The 18,076-nt window shown below is 44.6% G+C and overlaps 1 protein-coding gene across 1 annotated transcript; it reads right to left on the bottom strand.

Annotated features, from left to right (window-relative positions):
* Positions 1-358: 358 nt before the first annotated feature.
* Positions 359-17,936, bottom strand: rexo1 (REX1, RNA exonuclease 1 homolog). The gene is made up of 16 exons (XM_083554861.1): positions 17,467-17,936; positions 14,113-15,944; positions 12,803-12,904; positions 10,944-11,184; positions 10,628-10,785; positions 10,109-10,246; positions 8,309-8,453; positions 8,071-8,196; positions 7,756-7,893; positions 6,471-6,584; positions 6,304-6,377; positions 5,254-5,364; positions 4,900-5,015; positions 4,107-4,245; positions 3,832-3,952; positions 359-2,641 (listed from the first exon to the last, which is right to left on the bottom strand). Exons 1-16 carry the CDS (start codon positions 17,645-17,647, stop codon positions 2,553-2,555), a joined length of 3,825 nt encoding a protein of 1,274 aa, XP_083410987.1. The 5' UTR covers positions 17,648-17,936; the 3' UTR covers positions 359-2,552.
* Positions 17,937-18,076: the final 140 nt, after the last annotated feature.

Raw genomic sequence — 18,076 nt, 5'->3', positions numbered from 1 at the left:
TTTAAAGATGATTCATGAACCTATTTGATTGCTATATAGTGAATAAGATAAACCTTTATTCGTCCCACAGTGGGGAAATTTCTAATATGTTCATTAGTTTACTTGGGAAAACAAAATAAGAAGGCATTAAAAGGCCATTTTTGTGAATGTAATCGTGTTCAATTTTAGGTACACTGCCTGTAAACGTAGCCTCGTCTTCTAAATATTTGAGACACGTGAATGTTTCTTTCGTTTCAATGCAACTAAATAAAAGGAAGAAAGTTCTGGAAGAAAGTTCTGTGGAGTCCGAATAGGACATTTTCGCTTCTAACGAAAGAACTTCACATATCACACAACTTCAAAGATCACACAAATAACCTTTTGAGTTAAATCATTTAATATGAAACAAACAAAAAAAGATACAAAACAGTTCTGTACAGCATATTTACAGCCTATTGGTCTTCCGCTTGGACCGTGGAGTATGTACAGAGTTGCATCATGGGCCGAGGTGACGCGAGATCAGCTTGCATACTGAGCGGATGGACAGTGGATTAATGATCGACTGGCGAAAAAAACAAACAACCCCCCCCCCCATGTTCATAGTCATAGCTGTAGTCTGGAGAGACCGGCTAGACAGAGGCTAAGTGCTTTTCTAGTCACAGCTATGAAAGAAAGAAAGAAAGAAAACAGTAAAACAAAAGAGAAAATACTTTTACATTGATGTGTTTAGGGATTAAATCAGGTTCACCTCCACCGCTCTCTCACACACCCTCGGAGCAAAACATTCGTTTCCTGATTCCTGGTTACGGTTTTTCGTATGTCTGTGTCTGTAACAACACACTGGCATATTCACCGACTTTATTTACACTCCCTAACGATCTCCTCCATCGTCTCCAGACGCAAAGCCGTCGATTGGATGATTGTCAGACCTGAACTTTAACTTCCTTTCAATTTTTAGTGATTTGTGTTTTCATTATTATTCCCACTGGAACTTAAAAACAAAACTACAGGCAAAAATTTATTACACGATTTTGTCTTCTTTTTTTTTACTCTAGTTTTTTGTTGGGAGACAATCGGAGTCTGGACAATAACATTATTGACACACTCAAAAGTATTGGGACACCTGCCTTTCCCAGGCGTATGTGGTTCCTTACAAAGTTGGAGGCACGCAATTTTCTAGAGCGTGATTGGAAATTTTCAACTAGGAGACCCAAATCTGTTCCAGCATGACAACGCACCTGTGCACAAATCCATCTCCATGACGATTTACACTCATGCCCTCATCCAGAGCGAATCAGGGTTATCTCAGTTATACAGCTGAGCAAGTGAGGGTTAAGGGCCTTGCTTAATGGTCCACCAAAGCAGGTTTGTGGTGCTGGGATTTGAACCCTTGACCATCTGATTAGATTATCCAGAGCTACCACGTTCATGATGTGCTTATATGATATATGATAAATGCTGAACATGGGTTGGACTGGAAGATCTCCTGCTATAGAGCTCTGATCTCAACCCTACTGGAACCTTTGTTATGAATTGGGATGCTGACTGCACCTCAGGCCTACGTCAGTACCTGACGAGCACAAATATCCACACTCCAGAATCTACTGGAACACCATCCCAGAAGAGTGGAGCTAAAGAGTTCAACACCCTTGTGGCTGATGAACGCAAAAGTCCACACACTCCAAAATCCTGTGGAACATCTCCTCTTCTCAGAAAAAGTGGTTATTCCAACAACAAAGAGATTTAAGGTGGAATGAGATGCTCAAAAGAGTTACACGTACCAATCTTACAGGTAGGTGTCCACGTTTGTTTGTCCACGTAGGGTATTTCAGGTCACGTTGGAGGCGAAGGAAAAGGAGGTGAACCCGACCAACCCAAACCAAACCAAACCCGGCATATTGAACGCATGGATTCAATACAGTGCAACATAACGCCTTAGAAAAAGCAGCAACCTCATCCGAATCCCTGCATCATCAAAACTGACGTGCAGACACGAAAAATAAATAACGCGACCCCGATCCACGACTCAGCATTTTTTCCTCTATTCCTCTATCCTGTTTCAAATGTAAACGAAACCAGAGCGACAGCCTAAAAAAGGAAAAATCTATTAGGAACAAAAAAAAAGAAAAAAAAAAAAAGAAAAAAAAGAAATGCAGCAGCTCTAAGTGGGAATGAGGGCGTGTCCAAGTTCAAGATTTCACCTGCAACCTTTCATGACTGCATTTCTGGAAACGGCTTATTAAAAACGTTTTCACCACTAAGGCTGGATTGATGGTTTCACAAGAAAAGACGTCCAGATATGGATTTAAAGACACGCCCACCGATCCCCTCCCACACACTTTCGAAAGAGGATGCTGTTCATTTCACCTCAGGAAGTTCTCGAGTCGGAAGTGCACGAAGCCACAATCTACAGTCAGCGATGGCATCTTTTCTTTGTTCTCCTTCACGCTCACTTCTTCTTTCTCTCTCTTTCTGGAGCTACAACAGACCCAGAACAGCTTTTTGCCTTGTTTCTCTCTGCGTGCTCAGTGCAGGGTGTGATGGGAAAACAGGGACGCCCGCAGGGTCGGAGGTCATCTCTTGACTTTGGCGTCCTCTTTGATCTTCCAGATCATGAGCTCCATGCAGGCGGCGGCGTCCTCGCTGGAGTCGTGGCCCTCGGCTAAAGATAGAAGGAGGAGTTAATCATGTGAAAAAGTGAGACATGGAGGAACAGAAAGATGACGACTTAATTTATTTTTGACGTTTCCTTCAAATCCAGTCGTGTATACCAGATCTTTCTGGTGCCTGACGTCTGTTACTAGGCAACAAAACGACTCAGAGACACTTGAACTAAATAGTGACCCAGAAATGTACTTGGACCGAAACGCTGTATCAGAGCTGATCGATTAATCGGCACCGATAGTTGATTACCGCCGTCATTATGAGAGTGGCCTCTAGAGGCGAGTCATCGTCACCATATGCTGCTTGTTTTTACACGTGAAACTGCGCACTGCACAGAGAGCACTATATTATATTTATTTTTTAATAATTCTATAATTTTTTAATTCATATTTATTTCCTTTAGCACAAAACGGGAAAAAAAAATATTAGTTGAGACATGGCCTAACCTTCCCAGGAGTCTTAAAGAATGGTGATCAGTATGGGATAGAATAGATAGAAAATATATGGTTTGTGGCGGTAAATGAATGGACGAGCACCGGTTCACCAGTAGAGGGCGGAGCATACACTGCCACGTTTTGTCGTATCGCTATCGTCATTAGAGGTCGACCGATTTTTAGGATTTTAGCAATAGCTAGGTTGGATAGAGCTTGCCAATAACTTATTAATCATCTGATAGTTTTCAAAATCGATACTGGACAAAAAAACAAAAACAAAAGAAAAAACGATAGTAAATCATGAAAATGTGCTAAATTAAAAAAATATAGTCACTATATTAATAGATATTGAGGAAAATACAAGACATTTATTGAAACTGAAACAAAAAGTAACACTCCAAATAAATAAAAAAAAGTCACATCTAAAAAGAATAAATAAAAAGACAGTTTAAATAAACAGCATGTGGCACCAGTGATTAGCCTCTAGAGGCCGCTGTCATACTGAATAACGCAACCCGGAAAAACTATCAGTATGAATTTCTGCCAATAGTTCCAGCAATAACCGGTGCCGATTAATCGCCAAAACCGACAAATCGATCGGCCTCGAATCATCATCGTCAAACTATTGTAACTCTGGGACCATCTGCAACCAAGGGACCAACTTCGTCTCTAATGAAGAGCCAGTTGTGGTGCAGGATGTTAAGCACTGCGCCTTAAACCAAGTGGGAGTAAGAGGAAATTGTACAGCGCTTACCATTGTCCTGGATGATGCGTTTGAGGTGGTCGGCCATGACGTTGCGCAGGGCGCGTTTGTACGGCAGGCCGAGGCGGTGTGGGAAGACCACGGCTGTGTCGACGACGGTGCTGTGCAGCAGCTGAAAAAGCACAGGGTATAAACACACACACACACACACACACACACACACACACACACACACACACACCCAATTCAAGACAATAGGGTATATTTAAGGATATTTTGAGTGTGTGTGCGTGTGTGTGTGTGTGTGTGTGTGTGTGTGTATGTACCTTGAGGGCAAAGAGATCACTCTCTAAGCTATGGCCAATCAGGATGGACTCTGCACTGAACATGCTCAGTAAGACGGCCTGCACGTCTCTCAGCCTCATAGTGGCGCTCTCGAGATCCTCTTCTGTCACACCAGAAAACCTGAACACAAACACACAATTAATATTTTGTAAACAACTGAGAAACACCACAAAAGTATCTGGACACAGTTAGTAAAGTCAGGTACTCATGTAGGTGAGGTGAAGACGCTTGGTGTGCAGACAGCATGAAAAAAATCATCCCATGTGTGTTCAATTGGGTTCGAGCTCTATAGCAGGAGATCTTGCACTCTAACCCAAGGAAAGCAGATCTTCATGAAGCTGGCTTAGTGCACAGGGTTTGCATTGTCATGCTGGAACAGGTTTGGGTCTTCTAGTTCGAGTTAAGGGGAAGCACACCTAAAGATCTCCTATACAAATGTGTGCTTCAAAGTTTGTGGTAACAGATTGGGGAGGAACAACATATGGCTGGAAAAAGTCCGGTGTCCCAATACTTAGATATCTCAAAAAAGTTAGAAAATAAGTAAATAAGGAGGCTTATGGTATCCCACTTATTAGAAAAAAAATATTATTATAATAAATAACTATTATTATAAAAATATTCTTTACAAATTGCATATTCAGAAAATAAATGATCGAAATGCATTGATTTAACAATTTATTATTTGTATTATTTATTAAAAATTATTGAAAGCTACAAACACACACACACACACACACACACACACACACACACACACACACACACACACGTTACCTTGTGTTGTAATCCACTACTTTGCTCTCTGGCTTCACAAATGTGTCATAAACCACCTTCAGGTCAGAGTTGATGACCGTCACCCTGGTCAGCTCCAAACCCTGCTTTGTGTAGCACTAAGGGGGAAAAACAGCTCTCAAAACACACACAAATTTGTGTGTGTGTGTGTAATAAGTAAGCTTATTGCCTTCTAGTTCACAATATACCTCATTCTGTAATTATACATTATTTTTTTTGTTATAAGCAAACTCATTGTCTTCTTAGTCTAAAACATACCTCATATCTGCAAGTATACGTTATTTGCTCGTATTTAAGTGTGTTTGTGTGTGTGCGCACGTGTAACTGCATTCTCACCATCTCGCAGTCCAAAGCATACACTCCTGCGTTTCCATCAGACGATGGGGGTTTGCTGAACGTTTTTACGTAGCCGTCTAAAGACTCCTTACGTCCGTCTTGCACGTGTTGCTGAAGACAAGAACGACAGTAAGTTCTATTCTATTCAAGCTTTCATGCAGCCGAGTGAAACCCGAATTCGTTCCAAACGAATACAAGTGACATTACTTTCAGACAATTGAAGGTGTTTTTCGACAATTTCCTGTTTCGAATAAAAAGAAAGAAACTTATCCCAAGGTCATGGGTTTAAATCCCAGCACCACCAAGCTGGGCCCTTGAGCAAGGCCCTTAATTTCTCAGCTGTATAACTAAGATAAGCGTAGGGCGCTCTGGATAACGGCGTCAGACAAAATCCCATAAACGTAAATGCTTGATGTAAATTGCCAAAAGTATTGGGACACCTGATTTATTTTATTATTATTTTTGTTTTCTTTACACACACACACACACACACACACACGTTGGTTCTTTCGCCAAACTCTTACTACAAAACCGGAGGAACGCACTTGTATACGGCGTACCAGGAGACCCGAACCTGTTCCAGCATGACAACACAAACCCTTTGCACAAAGCCAGCTCCATGAAGATATAGTTTCCATGAGATGGGGTGGAAGATCTTGTGCTGTTGAGCTCCAGCTATAAGTATTTAATCACGCTCACTGCACTCAAGTTCTCCTCATCTGACCTACATCAAACCCTGACTTTCCTAACCAACTTAACACAAATCACCATAAAACATAGTGGAACATCATCTCAGAAGAGCGAAGGTTAATATAAGAGTAAATGGGGACTAAACGTAGAGACGTTCTAAAAGAACATACAGATCTTATGGGCAGGTGTCCACAAACTTATCCATATAGTGTGTTTTCACAAGGGTGTAGTTTTGATAAAAGATTTACAAAACAGATGGACAGACTCAGTAGTGCTGGTTAGGACCACCGTCAGATGAAGGACATCTCAGGGGGGGTTTTGGGTGAGTCAAGTCCGAATGGACAGGGTCAGAAGACTTACTTTGGCCACCTGACATCCAGGAGAACCCACTGTACCCGAGCAGCAGCTGTACTGTGTCTCCCAGCCCCCGGACACTGTCACAAAAACATTCACACACACACACGTTACCATGAAATAAAAGCCTCCCCTGATTCTGTCTGTTCTCACAAAGAAGACTATTTTCTCACCTTTGTATCTGCGTAATCTGCCCCAGTGGTGATTGCACTCCTCTTTGCGGACGCAGTTGCCGTTGGCGTTGATTTTGTACTCTGCTCCACACCGGCAGCACACCTTCGAGAAGGCTGAGGAAACACACACACAAAGATCTGCAACTGAGCCACAATTCGTTTTCAACCTTCTCCAAAGTTCTACCACACCACCCCATTGATATACTCCACCACTGGCTTCCTGGAGCTGCTGAATCAGAGTTAAAATGCTGACAATCTTCTAGAAAGTAAAAGATTTTACTGAGAAATGTAGCGATGTTGTAGTGTCAGGAAAAGCAACATCGCCCTCTAGTGGAGGAATAACTGCAGAGTGGGACAGTAGGAAAAGCAAATGGGCAGAGTGAGGAAAATATAAAAACGAAAGAAAAGTCAATAAAAATGGATGGAACGAGAAAGGAGATTGAGAGAATATTTTTTGACAAAGAAAATAAAGACAGAGTGAGAAAGGAAGTGGACAAAGTGAGAAAAGAAAAATGGACAGCAGGGGGGAAAAAAAAAGGAAGTGGGAAGAGTGAAACAAATGAAGTAGACAAAGTGAGAAAATGAAGTGGAAGGACTGAAAAAAAGTGAAAGAGTGAAACGGGGAAATTGACAGAGTGGGGGGAAAAGAATGCGGGGAAAAAGAAAAAGCAAGTGGACAGAGGAAAGAAAAAGACAAAGGAAAAAAGAAAGAACAACAAAACGGAAAAAGAAAGAAAGGAGGAAAGGTGAGGAAGAAAAAATAGAAAAGGAAGTGGACAGAGTGAGAAAAGTAAGTGGAAGGACTGAAGCAAACGGATAGACGGAGAAGAAGAGGTGGACAGAGCGAAAGAAGGAAGTAAACAGGTTGATAAAAGAAAGTGAGTGGTCGGGCGGACGGAAAGGAAACAGAAAGAGTGAGAGAAGGAAGCGAAAAGAAAACAGAAAGACTGAAATAAAATGGAGTAAGAAAGGATGCAAAAAAGAGTGAGATAAGAAAATAGACCAATTAAAAAATGGACAGAGGGACAGACAGAGTGGAGAGGAAGTGGATAGAGTGAGAAAAGGAAGTGGATAAAGTGAGATAAACTAGAAAGACAGCTAAAGAAAAATGGACAGATGGAGGAAAGGAAGTGGACAGAGTGAAAAAACAAAAGTGAAAGGACTTAAAAGCAAATAGACAGATAGAAAAGAGGAAGGTTTTTTTCTATCCTCTCTCTGCTCGTTCATCCAGACACACCAAAGAGCGACAGAAGAACGTGATGATGAAAGCAGTAGAGGTTCGTACGGTCTTGGGGTTTCTTCTCGGGAGTGTTATAGATGATGGCGTGCCCCAGGCGCTCAGGATGAGGTCTCGGGTAACCGTGTTCCTGCAGCTGCTCTTCACTCAACACATATGCATTCAGTTTGTGGTAGAGAACTGCACCTGCAGAGGGCGCACACACACAAACACACGTACGTACGTATTAGTATTTACATCACTGCCCCCTATTTTTCTGGGCCGGTAATGGAATTTTGATTCTCGATGTGAGCTTGTGTCTCATGTCTCAGGATGTGTTCTGGACGGTGCGGATCATCTGCAGATGATTCTAAAAGACACTACCTTTGAGCTGTACGTCCTGCTGTTTCCCCGTACGGTTGACGGTGTAGCTGGTTGCTGCTGCCATTCTCCCGGCCAGAACTCCCTCGTGCGACTGGGATTTCCTGTTTCCAGACGCAGCCGCTTTCTCTGAGAAGCAATAAACACACGTCTGGTGAAGTGGATTATCAGGACATGACGTTCTGGAGAATCTAAAAATCACTCGTCTGACCAGGTGTTGAGAAGAGAAAACGAGTCGTACTTGTGGACTGGGAGGCGACCGGAGAGGACGCGGCGGCGGGGGTCGTACTCTTGCTGCGCAGTTTCTTTAGCGCGTTCACTGCGACGTTCAGGTAGATGTTTTTACTGCTGCTCCGGTCATACACCTGCTTCTCCTCCTCCAGACCCTGGAAGAACGTCCACAGGTATACTGAGCAACAATATGGCCAAAAGTTTGTGGCCACCTGAGTAAGATTTTCTAAGAACATTCAGTCCCATTTGCAGTTAAAAAGGACCTCGACTCTCCTGAGAAGATATGAAGCGGCTACTGATGCGATGCGATGCAGTGGAAAAAAAAATACGATGCTCTGCAATTCAATATGGTACAGATTTTATTACTTTGCTTTGACAGCAAATCATCAATGTATTATTTATTATTAAGTGCCTTCTGAAACAAAGCCATTAGGGAGGCACAAGCCAGTGCACTCTTAGTGCCGGTCCCAAGCCCGGATAAATGTGGAGGGTTGTGTTATGACATCCAGCGTAAAACATGTGCCAAATAAAATATGTGGATCACAATCCTGAATTCCATACCGGATCGGTCGAGACCCGGGTTACTAACGGACCAGATGACATCCCAGCAGAAGCATGGTGTGTATGTGGTGAGAGTAGGGAGCAGGTTGAGAAGAGCCTGGAGAGGTGGAGGTGCACGCTGGAGAGAAGGGGAATGAAAGTCAGTAGGAGTAAGACAGAGTACATGTGTGTGAATGAGAGGGAGGGCAGTGGAGGGGTGCGGTTGCAGGGATAAGAGGTGGAGAAGGTGGAGGAGTTCAGGTACCTCAGTGTGTTAGAGAAGTAAAGAAAAGAGTGCAGGCAGGGTGGAGTGGGTGGAGAAGAGTGATAGCAGGAGTGATTTGTGATAGAAGAGTATCTGTGAGACCTGAGATGTTGTATGGATTAGAGACAGTGGCATTGAGTAAAAGACAGGAGGTGGAGCTGGAGGTAGCAGATCTGAAGATGTTGAGATGTTTGTTAGGAGTGACGACAGGATTAGAAATGAGTTAATTAGAGGGACAGCCCATGTAGGACGTTTTGGAAACAAGGTGAGGGAGGTGAGATTGAGATGGTTTGGACATGTGCAGAGGAGGGACATGGGGTATATCAGTAGGAGAATGCTGAGGATGGAGCCACCAGGAAGGAGGAAAAAAAGGAAGGTTAGGAGGAGGTTCACGGATGTGGTGAGGGAAGACATGCAGGTAGTTGGTTTGAATGAGGCAGATGTAGAGGACGAGGGGGGGGGGGGGTTAATAGAGACGGATGATCCGCTGTGGTGACCCCAAATGGGAGAAGCCAAATGAAAAAGATTAACGCACGGCCCTTTGTAGAGCAGCCAAAAAAAAAAAAAAATAAATGTTCTTTTCCTGTTGTGTCTGCAAGAAGTTACAGCTCTACCTCTGCCATGTTAATCTGTATTCTACGTGACTTTCAGAACACGCCTTGGTCTCCAGGGTAGGGTTGCGGTACGTTGTATTCACGTAGCAGCAGCGGTGCTGAGAGAACGTGCTTGAGAAACGGTTTAGCGATGAGAAATCTATCTACATATCAAATATTGGTCGCAAATTATTGATCGCTTTTTATATAATACAAGTAAATATAGATATATAGTAAAAAATAGATTTTTAGCGCATATTTGTTTCAAACGGTACAAACGCCAACTTTTATCCGATGCACACTTTTTAAATGGATGAATCACATCGTTAACCTTCATGCATCCCTAATAATATATATATATATAAAAAGCTACTTATCACCATCATGGGTCTCAATTGGGGTTAAAACTCACAGTCTGGAAAGCGGCCTCCTCCGACGGGCAGAACTTAAGACATTCCTCGATGAAGATGTTGAGGTAGCGCTGGCGCACATTAGTGGGAACTTTCGCTCCAAACTCGGTGGGAATCACCGGCCGCGTCAACGAAGAGCTCTAAACGGGGAGAGGAAAAAAAGACGGGGACAACATTTGTCTTTTAGACTTTTTCCCTCTACATTCCCTCCTCCTATCTTCTGCGGCCTCAGATTGGTATAACCCGCACTAAGGAAAGCGCTATCAGCACTCCTCCGCATAAACAAGCTCACAGGTTTTAATACAATTGGACAGTGTCCCTGTGATTGACAGGGGGTAAAGACCAAACCCCTCCGATTTATGTCCCACTCATAATAATGCTATAGACATAATAATGCTATAGTCTAACCACACCCTGATGTCACAGCGATAATGCTCGAGTATGCTTCCAGCCAATAAGAGCGCATGTTTGAATAATCGGTTGATTGGTGCGATAAAGGGACAGCATTGTGTGACGGACACCTTGAGCGTAGGAGTATGCGCCATCCTCTTCTGCGCCATAGTGGACATGGTTTTGGACAGCATGGAGGACGACGTGTGCGCTTTGATCGACGACTGATCTGGCGCGGCTTTTCCGGGTGATAAAAGGCTTCGGATAGCTTGCTGTGACTCGGACAAAACTACACACACGTACAAAAAAAACAGAAAAATAAAGATTGGGCCATTAGATGACTTTCAACATGTTCTCAGACATCTACTGTATATTGTCTTCTCAATAGTCACCCTATTCCGCTAGTCACTGTAAACACGTAATTGAGAATTGTTTTTGTGTAAATACCACTTTTTTTCGCAGAGACCAGGGCGGGGTTTGGGCGGTGCATCACTCGACGTTTCTCCCCCGACGCCCCGGGACCGGAGAGAGAAGACAATGTAGAGGCTGCGTTCTTGGCGGCGTTCTTGGCAACTGACGCGGCGAGCTGAGCGGCCTGCTGCTGAGCGATCCGCATGCGCTGATAACACACCTCCTGTGCCGTCAGTCTGCGCTGAGGCTTGGGCAAAATGTTCGGCGACGACTCCGTCTGAGAAACAAAAACCGCCAGGCGAAGAATGAGTAACGCCATTCGCCGTCCTGATTCTAGGATCACGAATGTATTTAAGGAATAGGTCTATTTTTAATCCAAACCATTTTCAGGTCCAAAAAATCAATATACAGTCCCCTCTAATAATATTGGGAACCTCAGTAAAATCAGGAAGAAATACATGGTGAAAGACAGGGGATATTTTGGAACTAGGAGTTGGCGTCCCTGAACGTCAGCGAGTGTGTGGAACCGGTTGGTTATAATGTAGCAGTGGAGTTTTGGCGTAACGACCAGTTAGGAAGTCATGATCGTGTCCCGAAATAGGAGAGTCCCCAGGTGTTGAAAGGCCCTCACACCAGAGAATATCGAGGCCAAATATGGAGCTGCGATCGTGAGGAGCCCTCGCCGCTCCGTTCCACAACCCGCATCACTATTATTATTAAGGTTTTATAACTAATGGCAAGGGCGTCAAAACGAGCTCGCACCGGTTCCAAATGATTGCAGACGCCCCAGGGTCAAAAACTCCTAGTTCCAAATTTTCCCGCTTCTCTGCACTGCCTGGTATTATTGTTAAATGTACTTTATGTGGGCCACGAATCTTAGTAGATAAAGATTACACTGGATGGGAGACGTTGGATCAGAAGGTCAAAGGTTTCAAATCCCACCACCACCAAGCTGTCACTGCTGGGCCCTTGAACAAGGCCCTTAACCCTTCAATGCTCAGTTGTAAGTTGCTCTGGATAAGGGTGTCTGCCAAATGGCAAAATTGATTTTGAAACAATTCTTTCACACAGAATCTCTTTAGATCCTTCAAATCTTAAGGTCCATGGGTTAGCTTGGCAGTGCCGGGGTTTGAACCATTGAGCTACCATACATGACCATGAATGCCAATTAATCGGGGAAAGTGGTGGCTCAGTGGTTAAGGCTCTGGAATCGGAAGGTTGCAGGTTCAAGCCCCAGTATTGCCAAGCTGCAACTTCTGGGGCCCTTGAGCGAGGCTCGTAACCCTCAGTGCTCCAGGGGTGCTGTATCATGGCTGACCTTTCGCTCTGACTCCAGCTTCCTAACATCGTTGGGATATGCAGAAAATTTCACTGTGTTGTAAAGTACATCTGACGAGCATAAAGCACTTTCCTTTCTTCTTTAAAAATTAGCGGAAAGCACCATATTTATTAATAGAGAATTCAAAGCTCCTTTGATTGGTTCTTAGGTTAAGGGGGCGTCCACCAATTACAATAAATGCAAATAACCTAAGTCTAACTGACAAAATTGTCTTGCACGCATTTTAAATAGATACAAAGTCCGTTTCGTCACGTGTGAACGTACAGAGAAAGTTTAGCGCATTAGGAAGCTGTGGTCTGAGTGCACGCTCAGTTGAGATACAGAAAGTAGCCCCTGGTGTGAAAAGTTCAGTCCCAACTACAGCAAGAAGATGAAAATTCAACAACCGGCTTTTTACTCATACGGCGACTTGCAGCGACTCGAGACAATTCGTTGATTCGTTGTCTACTAAGTAATAACTGAAAATAAATAATAATAAAAATAAATCTAGAGTTTTTCTTTCGACTAAGGAACATTGTGCTGTTTACACTCTCACAGTCAAGAGCTTAACACTCACACTTGCTTTGGCTTTAAAATGCGAAACTCTCTTCTTCTGGCCGGGGAAAAGTGTGGTTAAAGTGCTCTGTACTTCCTGCTCTTCCTCCTTCTCTATGGGAGGCTGAAACACACACACACACACACACACACACACACACACAAAACTGAAAACACAGCAAGATAAAAATACAACAAAAATTTCCCTGCCCGGTTTCAGTTTTAATTTCCACTGAACTCTACATACCAAAACCAAGACATCACATCAATTGACACATTAACTGACTGCACAGGTGTGTAGTTGTGTGGTGTGTATCGTGGGTGGGTACTGGTGTGGAGTGGAATGCGTGCGTAGTGGTGTGAATTGCGGTGTGTCACACGGGAGTGTAAGGGTGTGTAACGTGAATGTGTAATGCAGTTGTTTAGTGGTGTGTATCACCAGTGTATAGTTGTGTGGTGTGTAACTAGGTTGTATAGCGGTGTGGTGTGTAGCGGTTATATGTGTATCGTGGGTGTGTAACTTGGTTGTGTAGCAATGTGATGTGTATCACGGGTGGGTAACTTGGTTGTGTAGTGGTGTGATGTGTATCACAGGTGTGTAACTTGGTTGTGTAGTGGTGTGTTGTGTATCACAGGTGAGTAACTTGGTTGTGTAGCGGTTATATGTGTATCCCGGATGTGTAACTTGGTTGTGTAGCAATGTGATGTGTATCGCGGGTGGGTAACTTGGTTGTGTAGTGGTGTGATGTGTATCACAGGTGTGTAACTTGGTTGTGTAGCGGTTATATGTGTATCGCGGGTGTGTAACTTGGTTGTGTAGCAATGTGATGTGTATCGCGGGTGGGTAACTTGGTTGTGTAGTGGTGTGATGTGTATCGCGGGTGGGTAACTTGGTTGTGTAGTGGTGTGTTGTGTATCACAGGTGAGTAACTTGGTTGTGTAGCGGTTATATGTGTATCCCGGATGTGTAACTTGGTTGTGTAGCAATGTGATGTGTATCGCGGGTGGGTAACTTGGTTGTGTAGCGGTTATATGTGTATCGTGGGTGTGTAACTTGGTTGTGTAGCAATGTGGTGTGTATCACAGGTGGGTAACTTGGTTGTGTAGTGGTGTGATTTGTATCACAGGTGTGTAACTTGGTTGTGTAGCAGTGTGTTGTGTATCACGGGTGTGTAACTTGTTTGGGTAGCGGTGTGTTGTGTATCGCGGGTGTGTAACTTGGTTGGGTAGCGGTGTGTTGTGTATCGCGGGTCTGTAACTTGGTGGTGTAGTGGTGTGATGTGTATCGCAGGTGTGTAACTTGGTTGTGTAGCGGTGTGGTGACTACACTACCTGTTTGGCTTGCCTGCCTTTGTCCTCCGTTTTCACATATTTGGACTCGTTGAAGATCCTGAGACACTCCTCCATAGGATCCGAGTCGTATTCGACGTCTTCCTGGAAAATGGAAAAGTTCGCCGCATCGCCATCATCCGCATCGCCATCATCCTCATCGCCATCCACATGCTCCTCCTCATGCTCCTCCTCATGCTCAGGCTCGACATCGTCCTCTGAAGACGTCTCGGTGGCATCCGATGCTTTCCTCTTGTTAACCAAGCTGCTGCGTTTGAAGGCCGAAGCGGACTTCCGGACTACTCGTTCGTCTTCATCGTCCTCAGCCTCATCCTCCTCGGGGCTCTCGTCCCCAAACAGGTCGGCGTGACTCAGAGAGCGCAGCTTGGCCTTCGCCGTTTTGGGGTCCTTCCTCTCCAGAGACAAGCCGCTTTGCTGGTTTTTGTCCTTGTTACTACCAGTACTGCTACCGCTCTTCTTTTTGTCCTTCTCTCGTCCACTGCTGTTGATCTGTCCGTTCTTCTGCTCCTTGTACCTGCTGGATTCTTTGACCCTGTGGGGCACCTTGTCCACTTTAGGTTTCCGGGCCTCGTTCACGCTTCGTTCTTTATCTCCCATGCTTTGCTCTCCTTTCTTCTTGTCGGACTTCTTGCTTTTCCCCTCTTTCAATTTCAAGTCTTTCCCTCCTTTCTCACAATCTTTGGACTTTGGCTTTTCGTCGATAACCTTTCCATGGGTCTTCTCCTGCTTCGCAGTCTCCAGACTCGGCTTCCTCAAGCACTTCTCCACACCTCCGTTCCCTTTCTTCTCTTTATGGCTGCTGCTCTTATGTGACTCCGTAACCTCTTTCCTCTGCGTTTTTTCACTCTGAACCTTCTTCACCTGGACGCTGTTCTTGGTCTTCTTTTTATCTGGCGGTCCGTCATCCGGTTGCTCGAAATCCATGGGCTCAAAGCTGTCGGATTCTTCATCGTCGCCATCGAGTATGAATTCCAAACCCGGTGATGGTCTACAGGCTCCTGTTTCGCTAGACTTTCGTTTTACGCCGTCCATCGAGTCGGCGCTGCTTTTCCTCTTCTGCAGGTGTCCCATCGGTGTGGGACGATACTCGTTTCCGGAGCTTCCTTCATCAGAATCAAAGTTGGCTGTGTACTTTTGGGGTTCTGCGAGTTGGGGCTGTCTGGGCTTCTTCATCGCCGGGACGTACTCCTCATCCGTGCTTTGCTTCTGCAATCCGACGTGAATCTTTTTCCTCCCTTTGCCCTCCGTTCCGACGCGTTTAGCGCCAGGTTTGGCAGAAAAGTTCGACAGCGGGTCGTATTCCATGTCAGTCGATGGTTTTGAATTGTCTAGCGTGTACTTAGTCTTTGACAAAGACGAGCCAGTAGAGGGGATCCGAGACGCCGGAGGAGGAGCTGCTCTTTTTTTCGCTGCTTTGGAGACCGCCGTGGGGACGTACTCCATCGAGTTGCCGTAGCTGCTGTTGCTCTCGGAGTCCAGCGTGTATTTGCTAGAGCGAGGGGTCGGGTTGTACTCGGAAGTCTGGCTCATTTGATAACTCCCGGGATCGTACTCACCGTGGGTCGATACTTTGACAGCTGTCGGTCTGGTGTAGCCCGATTTGATTGAGCTGTTCGCAGGGTCGTATCCATGTTCGCCGATCCGAGACAGCTTCTTCTTCTCCTTTTCCATTTCGCTCTGGACTGCCTCGATTGCTCGGTTGACCAGTTCCAGCTCTGTGGCTCCCAGAGCCGTAATCGGACTTGCCAGAGGGTCTGCATTGTATTGCTCTGCGGGTCGGACCACCTCAGGGTTAAACGGATCATAGCCTTGGTCTGCAGGGAAGAGTCAAAAATACAGTTTACACTTAGATACGGCGTTTTTGTTAGCAAGATGTCCACCCAAGTGGACTAATCGGCAAAGTTTTGTTATGATTACTAATAATTAAGCCTCAAATTATTGTCAAGACAAACTTGAATTCAGACTGCTTCAGCAGGAAGTAAAAATAACCATTCAAATAACCATTCTGTACACGAGGTGGTATCGGAAAGTTTCGAGACTAAAGTTGCTAACTGGCGCTGTTCTGCCCACGTGCGTTACCACATCTGCGATTTCATCACGGGTAGCGAGTTAGAACAAAGAGCAAACGTGAGATTTTTAGTGAAACTGGACAAATCTACCACAGGGACGGTCGAAACGATGTACGTTTGACGTACGCCGATGCTGTGGCGAGTCGTTCGAGGTGTTTTCGGGAAGAACTTCGCTGGAACAGCGCTCCACCCTTGAAAATTAGTTTTATGGTTTTTTAGACACACGTTCATGTTCTATTTGTTTCCACGCAACAAACTCGGTCATGTAACGTTTTGATTTAATTTGACCAAAACAAAATCAATACATGTCCAGGCTTGATTTTCATTATAAAATCTTCCCTAAGCACACGCTCTTAGCATCCGGACAGATCCGTTTGTCCAAACGTTCAGCTAAATAACACGTACAGAACTCAGACATACGCTTCGGCTCATCGTTTTGTTGTACAGTGAAATCGCGTCCAATCAGCCGCAGTCCAGACGGAACTGCCCGGTGGTGAAGTATGGAATTGCAGCCATGTTGGTACAGGATTCCTTTCCAGAATAAGTCCCCAAATTTACAAACAACCCCCAAATTATTAATCTTCCACCTCCATGTTTGACTGTGGGGGTGAGACAGTCTAATCACATCATCCCTCCTGTTCTCCGTCTTACACAAGTTCTTCTGTTAGAGACACAAATGTCCCATTTAGACTCCACAGAACTTTCCTCCAGTCGTTCGCTGTTGTCGAGTTTGTTGCATAGAAACAAAAGGAACACGCAACATGCCTCTTTCAAAAACTATAAAAACACTGTTTCCACACTTTTAAGAAACAGGCATGCATCTTGTCTAAACTTCCTTCCAGGAAAAGATCCTGGGGGAAAAGCAGTTAAGGTTTGACCACCAACTAAAGGCAAAAATTTTAGCTGTTCAACTTGTGAGCATTTGAGAACTTGGCTGTGTTCACACCAAACCCTCGGGGAGGATGACAACAGAAATCTGTTGAATAACTCCTAGAAATCAGGTTGTATGAATGGTTGAGTAGCCTTGATGTTCTAGCAGGCATGATGATCTTCTGAAAACAGGATGGAACCCTAGATTAAAGCTGTGTATAATGGAAACGACTATAACCTGGACAGGAAGACATACACATCCAGGCAGAAGGAAGACTAAAAATCTGGATGGCTGGAGACAAGATGCATCATGCGATTGACCTCAGAGAAGCAAACAAACATCAGTACACAGACTATGCCTGGTGCATTGCATGAAATCAGGTCAAGCGTGGATCACCGTTCGAGTCGGATGGTCCTTCTTTGGCTTTGTTGATCTCGTACACTCCTGTTGATGCTCTCAGGCTGCTGCTGCTGTGTCTGAAGTGACAGTGCGGTCTGTTACAGCCACTTCTCCCGTCAGTGCCTCTGGAGTAAAACGGGCAGTCAATGCCACGGAAGAACCCCGTGGACCTCAGCATTGTCACGCCGAGCCCTTTTCATCACCACGCTCATTCAAACGCGAGCTTTGTTTAGCTCTTTTTAGCGTTTCGGTTTCTTGTGTTTCACTCCCGGGAGTGTTTCCGAGCTTTGCTTTCTTTCTTTCTTTCTTTCTTTCTTACAGCAAAGCTTCCTAGTGCGCCGCCATCTTGAATCGGGCGCGTCCTAAAAGACGCACCAGAACTATAAATAGTGCACTAGAACCGCAATCAACGCTGTTACTCTAAACCCTAAATAGTGCGCTTAAAAAGGACCGTTGATTCGATTTGGAAAGCAGCCATAAAAGCCCCTGGCGTCGTGTTTTTACGCCACGCAGTATTCTAAGCCATTTGCCTGTTTCGAAGAAACCTCATTAATTCTGAATTTATTTTAATTAATTGCGGAAATGTAAAAAAAAAAAAAAAAAAAAA

Source organism: Silurus aristotelis (genome assembly GCF_946808225.1).
Source record: "Silurus aristotelis genome assembly, chromosome: 11".
NCBI lineage: Eukaryota > Metazoa > Chordata > Actinopteri > Siluriformes > Siluridae > Silurus > Silurus aristotelis.
This window is presented reverse-complemented; position numbering and strand designations above follow the sequence as displayed.